The 8250-nt window shown below is 49.8% G+C and overlaps 1 protein-coding gene across 5 annotated transcripts in view; it reads left to right on the top strand.

The window, feature by feature from the left end:
* The window catches only part of CCDC138 (coiled-coil domain containing 138), a 58553-nt gene extending 55754 nt beyond the window's left edge, over positions 1-2799 (top strand). For 3 of the 5 annotated variants that reach the window (XM_055089014.1, XM_028496533.2, XM_055089013.1), the window contains 2 exons: positions 282-420; positions 2107-2799. In XM_055089014.1, the coding sequence (XP_054944989.1) occupies positions 282-420; positions 2107-2272 (305 nt within the window). In that variant the 3' untranslated portion in view covers positions 2273-2799. The remainder of the gene's footprint in view (positions 1-281; positions 421-2106) is intronic. The other 2 variants (XM_055089015.1, XM_028496532.2) reach the window with 1 other exon arrangement.
* Positions 2800-8250: the final 5451 nt, after the last annotated feature.

The following is an 8250-nucleotide window of genomic DNA, read 5'->3' as shown; positions in this document are numbered from 1 at the left end:
GGCGGTGAGAGGCCCGTACCGCGAAAAAAAAAAAAAAAAAAAAAAAACAGCCTCCTCGTACGGACTTTCTTCTAGATTCTGCTTAATGGAAGTTTGACACCAGGGGAAATGGTCTTACCTTCGGTTTGCATCGTTCAACAAGAGCCAGTAGTATTTTAATTCTTCAAATGTTGGCACTTTTCCCCATAGTTTAAGAGGGGTGAGAATGAAAGCCCAGTTCGGTGTGGTAAGCCCCGTCCGCGGGCGCGCCGGCCCTCACCGCGGACCTGCCCGTCCCGCAGGGTTCCTGCAGCCCTTCCTGGAGGTGTGCAGCTGCTCTCTCTTCTTCCGAACCTGCTCGGTGCTGCTCCGGGGCCCGAAGCTTGATCTCCACATCCTAGAGAAGCTCAGCATCATCCTACAGAAACTGTCCAAAATCAAGTAAGAATTTTGTATTTCTAACATTTTTTATTAGAATGTATCTTACTGTGATCATTGAGACGTTTCCGAATCCTCTAGTGGCTCAACTGTGATGACTAAAGCAAAGTTTCCAATAAATGCATAGAATATTAACACTGGTCCAAGACCACACGCTTAGTGACAGAGTGAACCCTCGAACAGCTTCCTGCACACTGGTATTCTGTGATGCAACAGGTGAAAATAAGGGAGAGAATAAAAGAATATATTTTGTAGCTCCTCACTATTGACTGCAGTGAGTTTAGGGAAGAGGCTGAATCAGGCAGAGAAGATTGTAAATGATGCTGGTAACACACTCTTACGGGCATGCTACTGCCACCAGTTTGGTTTTATTGCAAGAATTGAGGGCTTTCTTTTCATATTTCTTCTTTCCCCAGTGCACACATTAGTATAACCAGTTTTTAAATTATAAAAAAAGGACATAGACTTTAAGCTGTGCTTTCCTGGAATCTTGTATACGCTAGTGTTTCTCTTGAGGCACCTCTTAGCACCGTCTGCCCGTTGCGTTTTTATGACAGGGCAGCGCTGGGCTGGTTCAGCTCCTCTGCCGGCCCCGGCCCCGGCCCCGGCCCCGCCCCCTCACCTGTGACCTCGATGGCAGCGCACCTCGCTGTCTCGCCAGGCCTCAGCATGCAGGGACGGTGAATACAGCGCATCCTGAAATTCCTTGTGGTTGTGTGACCGCACGTCTGTCTGTTCTCTTTGGTGTCGCACACCGTACCACACCGTAGGGAATTACTCATTGTCAAATTGTAACCTCACACGCAACTCACCAAATCATTAGTTTAGCTCTGGCGTCAGCTGAGCTTGTCAGTTCATTGTCAGTTCCTTTCCCTGCAGGCCGACTGGCTGTGATTGTCTGGATTTGTAATCGGTGCATCCTCGAGGAGGCCCGTGGCCGTTCACCCTCTGTGGTGGCGCAAGGCTGCAGTGGCGTCACTCAGGTTTAGTTCCTCTCAGCTCTTAATCCCTGGGCTTTGCCCGGTGCAGCTGTGTCCTCGGGCCAGCGTGTGCTACGGCTGGCAATGCGTTTCGTAGTTTGTGTTCATTTCAGACGTAGATAAAGAACTAGAACGGAGCCTGAGTGAGGAGTTGGGAGTAGTTGGTGCCCAAGCAAGTCTTAGGGGAAATCTGTAAACCCTTCTGTATCGGGTGGTGCTCACGGGGGTTACTGGAGGGGCAGACAGTAGATGCACACAGGAAATAGGAGGTACGCTACCAGGTGTCATTCTCACTGATGGAAAGTGAAGTTACTGACTGGTCACTCTACAGAGGATGGTTGCAGAGGTATTTGGGAGCCAAGTCAAGAGGCCAAGTAATATTCTGCTACATTAGAAAGCCCAGCTTACTTAAAATAAGGTGGTCAAGTATTTCACTCTTTCCGGCTGTGAGGGAAAAGTCTGCTCTAGTAGTCAATAGGGTGCAGGTTTCAGGATGATAGAGCGTTCTCTTTTCTCCTTGAATACTTTTCCACTTTAGGCCTATTTCATACAAGCTATTTTGTTTGTCTTGGCATGTTAATCCTTTAGTTACCCATTTCCTCCCTTATTTTTAAAAACAGCTGCCATTTCCCCACATTTACACATAACGTATCTCTCACTGTTCACACACAAGTGTGTGTAATTAAATAATGTGCTCATTCTCTTACAGGAGTAATAAGAAGCTCTTTGAACTCTTTACAGTTCATCTGATGCTTCAAGAAATACAAAGGACAACACATCCAGAGCATGCATTTCTCTGTATTAACCTGAATTCAACTCTGTTCAATTTGGGTTTAACAAAATGCAACTCCCTGGCCGCCAGTACAAACCCTTAGGCTGGCTCATTATTATTTACAGGTATTACCTATGTGTTGCTACTTGTAAGATTGTAAAAATCACCAAAGTAACTACCAAGTAAAGTTATGAGTAGCATCATTTATCATGAAAAATGGAAAAAGTTTTTAACCTTTAAAATGGAACCTGTAGAAGCTGTGGAATGTGGATTTTTTCCATTCAGCTAAGGTGGTACTAATGTACACGATGGAATTTTCAGGGTTAATGACCCTGGGGGTTACGTTTTGTGAAAATGTTTTAAGAAAGTTCTTCGGAATAAATTGGCGTTGGTGTGGGAACAAGGTTAGAGCGTGTCATCGTTCTGTCTTCTTAATATGTTAAAAGTCCCCCTTCTAGAAGCGTATGTGCACACACTTCAGCTGCCATAGTTCCCGCACCCGGAGAGCTCTCTTGCCATCAAAGGTGAGTGACGTAGCCAGAGGTCTGGGTAGAGCTCGGAGCGTAGGACAGAAAACTGATAACACAGAAGAAATCATCACAGAGATTATCCTCTATCAGCATTTAATCTCATTTTCAGAATCTGGAAGAAAGTCTCAGGAAACTTGGGCCCCTTCAAAAGAATGTAAGAAACTGTGCTGTTTGTGAAGCAGAAACAGAAATCCATAAAGAAAGAGCTGGCTAATGTGATGGTGAGGCTTACAGGCACTTAAAAATGCGGAAGCGACAGGGAACGTGAGAAACAAACCCATCATCAGTGCTTCAGGAGGTGGAGCCAGTGCCGGGGAGCAGGGGAGCTGCCGGGAGAGGGCGGCGGGCGCGCAGCGTCGGGGCTGGCGCTTCCTTCCGAAGGGGCCACAGGGCACAGGCCGAGCAGGAGCCGAGCTGAGAGCCGGAGCCGAGCTGAGAGCCGGAGCCGAGTGGGGACTGAAGGCCTGTGAGCACACGCGGGGGATGATGGGCCGCTACCTGCGGGAGGAGAAAAGCCAGCCAGCTCCTGCGATGCCAGCGGTCCATCGGGAGGACCCACACCTGGTGAGCATGCCTGTCGTCGGTGTTTTCAGATTTGCAGGTGTTCAGAAGTTATCCACTTACGTACTATTCCTGAGAAAAGAAACTGCACAGATTATTCTCACCAACTTAAAATTGAGCTTATTAACTCAACCTCGTACCAAAAGACTGTAGTGGGCTCTGAAACCACTGAAACGTAAATAGGTTTAAAGATTTGTTGTAATTTGTGTGTAAAATGGAGTGAAATGTTAAATTCCTCAAAAGGGTAAATAATGGGGAAAGCAACAGTGAAGAGTATTTGGATGAGACTGTATTACTCGATGTCAAAAACAGAATTAACGGGGGCCCTGGGATCTAGGTGGAGAGGGGGGCTAGAAAGGAGCACTTTCCTACATTTTCACCGCTCCATTTCAGTATTGACTTTGACAGAAAAATGAAGGCTAAAGAATGCTTTTGGAAAATGTCAGAGTAACCACTACTAAAAGCAGAAGAGATTGCTTTTAACTGAAAACTAAAATACGTATACAGACATGGCAAAACATAGAAAGCCAGGAACGTGTGAAGAATAAAAATATATATTTAGGGAGGTTTTTAAAATTATGAATAAATTTATGAATAAATTCTGTATTGCCTTATGTTGATAAATTTGAAAATCTGGATAGAATGGACTGTTTTCTAGAAAAAGACAAACTCTCAGAATTGCCTCAAGAAATCAGCAGTGGAAAATCATTAAAGTCTTATAAAAGCGTGAAAACTAATTTTTAAAATGACATTAATTCCAGATGTTTTGCAGGTGAATTGTTTTAACATTTCAAAGAGGAAATATTTAAATATTTGAAGCTATTTAAACTGGCCCAGAATGTAGGAAAAAACATTCATTTTATACAGATAGCATGAACCCAGTACCAAAAATTGTCAAAGAAAGTAAGAAAGAATAAAAGGTTCAAAAGTTTCAAAGAAATATGAACAAATCAACACCAACTGTATGTTACAGGAACATTAATCCACGACCAACTAGGTTAGCATGCATTCTAGAAATACCAGGTTGGCTTTCTGGTAAAAAAATATATATATATACTTTCCTGTATTTGCTGAGCAAAGGTAGAAAGCCATACACACTCAATAAATGCCTAAAAATATTATAATTCTACTTAAATTCCTGATAAAACTTACTACAGTATGTTTAAAGGGCCATGAAATCAGCAGAGTTACTGTGAAACGCTGGACACATGCCTGTTAAAGTCCTGTGACACACGGTGGATGTTTAAGGAAGCGTAACTTTGGGGAGGGAGGTGCCCACCTGGGGAGCTTACGGAACCTCGGCAGGATGCCCGGTTACAAGATAAACTACAATTGCAGAGCTTTTAAATACTCGAGCAATCACTAATTGGAAATTACTGTTTCACGTCAGTGTTAGTAGTGAAGTTAATAGTTTACATGATAAACTTTTATAAAACAGGAATCAGACATAACAAGGAAGGTTCAGAACCTAATGAGCAACTGTCCAAGCTTGTCTGCCAGACATCGGGGAGGATTTGATGGTGACGGACTCCGTGTTGCGGGTGGGAGGCCACGTCTGCCCGAGTTGCTCTACATTTCAACTAAAACTAATCCCAATCAGAATTCCAAAAGAATTCTTTTTAGAACTTGAGAAAATCATCGTAACTCGTCTGGAAAAATTAACAGGCAGGATTAGAGAAAAGTTTTTGGTGCTTGTCAACACTGAGCTGAGTTCTTACCTGTGTTATTTAATCCTCGTCAGAGCCTTGCACTGGGTCTTGTCACTGTTGCCCTCACACAGCTTGGAAGAGACACGGGCTGGGGAGACCTGCCGCGAGGGGGAAGGGGAAGGCGAGGGCTCGCGGTGCTGGGTTTCACCCGGTTCTGGGTGGGGCTCACGACCTCTCTTCCAGCCCCCATGCCTGCTGGAGTGAGAAGCAGTCAAGCAGACAGCCTGATTCCAGCGGGTGGTGGACTCCATCCCCCAGGCTGTGGTGCAGCTAAGAGCGTCGGGGACACTGCCCCCGCCCCGCACCCCGAGCTGGTGGCAAAGTAGAGGATCCCTGGGAGCCAGAAGTGAGGGCGACGCAGGAGAATCGGGTGGGTAATGGAGGCCTGGGGCCCAGGGGCCCTGAGCCAGGAAGGCAGAGACGAGGGGCCATCACGGGGGTGGGTTGAACCGTGATCCCTGCAGAGTCGGGACCCCTGAAGGCAACACGTGTGATGAAATTGGGGAAACCCTGGTCTGTGGAGGGCGAGTGAGGGGCGCCTGCCTGAGCAGTGGAGATGCTGAAGTACGGTATGAGTCCTGTCGCCTAGGTTTAAAGAAACGAGGTGATTACAGATACAATGAAGAAACGAGGGACTAACATTGACTGCAAAGTTGTATAGGAAGACACGAAGGAACACCGAAGACCGGCAGACGCTTACGCGCGGCCCGAGAGAGAAGACAGGTTGATTGAAAGGGCTGGCCGTCAGCCGGGGGGTTCTCATCAACGCCTTCCCAAGACAGGGGCAAGAGGAGGACATTTCAGAGAAACCGAATATTCACTACCAGTAAATTCCGCTTAGACCTCTGAAGGGTGTACTTTGGGAAAAAGCAGAATGGTTTCAGAAGGTCGAAGAGGCAAGATGAAGTAGCGAAGAAAGCGGTAAATACGCGAGTAAAACTAAACTCTTTGAACAGCCGTATTTAATATGGCTAAAAAGAACTAAAACCTGTGAGGGTGCAGGTCTAAGGGGTCTCCAGGTACAGGGAGCACAGTCTGGGAGGCAGAAAGAAAACAACTCCTATTCCCATTTTTAATGCTTTGCTGCTGTTTGCAGGTGTTTTTGTACACGTGTGCAGTTTAAAAGTTTACATATACGTAAGCCCACAGGTGCACGTAGTGGAAGTGTGTGCCAGCCGCTGGTCTCAGTCTCCATGACTCCACAGCTGACCCTTTTAGTCCCGTTTTCCAGCAATTAGCAGTCATTCGTCTAACGCAGCGACTTTCAATCTTGGATGCACGTTACAGTCGCCTGGGTGGGCTTTAAAGCGTCCTGCCCCACCCCCGACGTCTGAGTTCACCGTCCTGGGGTGTCCTGGAGGGTGTGGAAGCGGCGCAGGTCCTTCTAAGTGTGACGTCGTCCCCACCAGGGCTCTGGGCGCGGGGCGCGTCCAGGTGTAAAGCTGGTGTGTGTGGAAGCCCCGCCCAGGTTCTTGGCTGTAGATTCGCTGGTGGGCCGGGAAGCGCGGGCCCAGGCGGGGGACCCTGAGCAGAAGCACTCGCGTCGCAGGTTGTGCCTCTGGAAGCTGGGCTGCCCTGTTCAGCTTCAGGACGCGGAGGGGCGCGGCAGGCACCGCGCCTGGGCGTGGCGCCCCCCAAAGGGTTTTGTGTGGAGGAGGAGGCTGCAGAGCCAGGATGATCCTGCACAGGACTGTGGTGAAGATCACGGGCAGGAGAGCCCCGGGCGCCAGAAAACAAGGCCACGCCGGTGGCTGTCCCTGTCACCTGTGATGGCCGTGCTCGGGTGCCCTGCGACCGCAGGACACCAGGGTGCCGGCCAGGACAGGGCTGGCCGCCTTCCCGTGGCTGCACCGAGGTGCGGGTTGTGTCTCGTGCCGGCGGAGGTTTTCAGGGTTGGGAGTTCTCCCGAAGCTGTTTCTCTCTCCGGCCTCTACCTGTTCTGACCGCCGACCCGCCGTGGACCTTCCGCTGTGTCATCGCAAAGTCCCCGAGCCCCTTTCCTCCTCGTGTGGTCCTCCGGCCCTTCTGGTGTCCATGGGCCCCTTCGCTCTTCCCCTTCTCGGGCCTCCTCTCCCTGTCCTGCCTGTCTCCCCGACACTCCCCGCTGCCCGGGCTTCCGCTCCGGCCCCTCTGACAGGGAGGTGGCCCTTGCCAAGGAGGGTGCATGCCCTTGGAGGGGACAGGGCCGGCTGGGACCCCCGCCCGGCCTCTGGCGGGGCTGCTCATCTCACACAGGCGACGGCCAGGAGCAGGGGGACCAGACCCGACTCCACCCCTGCCTCCCCCTCCCCCCAGAGGACTCCCCAGAGCACTTGTTGTAAAATAAGTGACATGAACACGGTTAGACGCAAATATTGATGAGTAAGACTTCACTGGCCAAGGGCCACTGCTCCGGCCGGCGTGTGCTCGCAGGGTTTTTATTCCAGCAGAAGTGGTGGCCACCTCCGTGCAGACTGGCAGTGGAGCCCCAGCCTTGCTCAGTGATCATTCTTGGGGTCTCATGGATCAGAATCCCACCGCGTAGGCTAAAGCTCACCAGAGTAACCCGTTCTTGGATTTGTTTCCAGGTAAGCAAATGACAGGGGAGTGTGTCACTCTGAGAGGATGAACTCCCTAGAAATGGCAGGTTGAGCAATGAAACAGGCCCGGGGCCGCTGGACCTCTGGCCTAGCGAGAACGGAGAACCAAGCGAACCGAGGCCGCCCCTGCTCCTCCCCTGACGTTTGCAGCCTCGCCGAGGGGAGGCCTCATCACCATCATCACAGAGCAGGAAAGGGGCAGCAAGGGTCCACGGAGGAACGAGAAGGATACTTAGGTTGCCCTGTGGAGAACGCAGCCTGCAGGGTACGCCAAGTAGGTTCTGAAGAACAGCAGCAGACAGACGCAGTACATGACGATACTAAACATTCAGGACCTAACTGTCATCCTGTCACAGCGTGTTCTACGTTCACTGCTTTAAGCCTACGACTGACTTCCTCCCCAAAAGCATTTGCTCAGTCATGTGACTTGTAATTTTACAAACATTATAAACCAGAGACTGGTTTGAATTTAGGAACAACCACGATCAGACCTGTCCCTGGGGGCTGAGCAGTGAACTCGGCATTAAGCCCCTGGTGTGGTCTCTGCCCGGTTCCCGGCGACAGCAGGTGTGGTGAGGGAATCCGCCGGGAAGAAGGCCTGTCTACTAACTCGCTCTCCCAGCGTCTGCCAAGCCCTGTAGTTGCCGGGAGAACTCTGGTTCTGAGAGTTTGTATCCGCATTTCACCCGGTGATTCACACTG

This window comes from Physeter macrocephalus, chromosome 12 (assembly GCF_002837175.3).
Source record: "Physeter macrocephalus isolate SW-GA chromosome 12, ASM283717v5, whole genome shotgun sequence".
Taxonomy (NCBI): domain Eukaryota; kingdom Metazoa; phylum Chordata; class Mammalia; order Artiodactyla; family Physeteridae; genus Physeter; species Physeter macrocephalus.
This window is presented reverse-complemented; position numbering and strand designations above follow the sequence as displayed.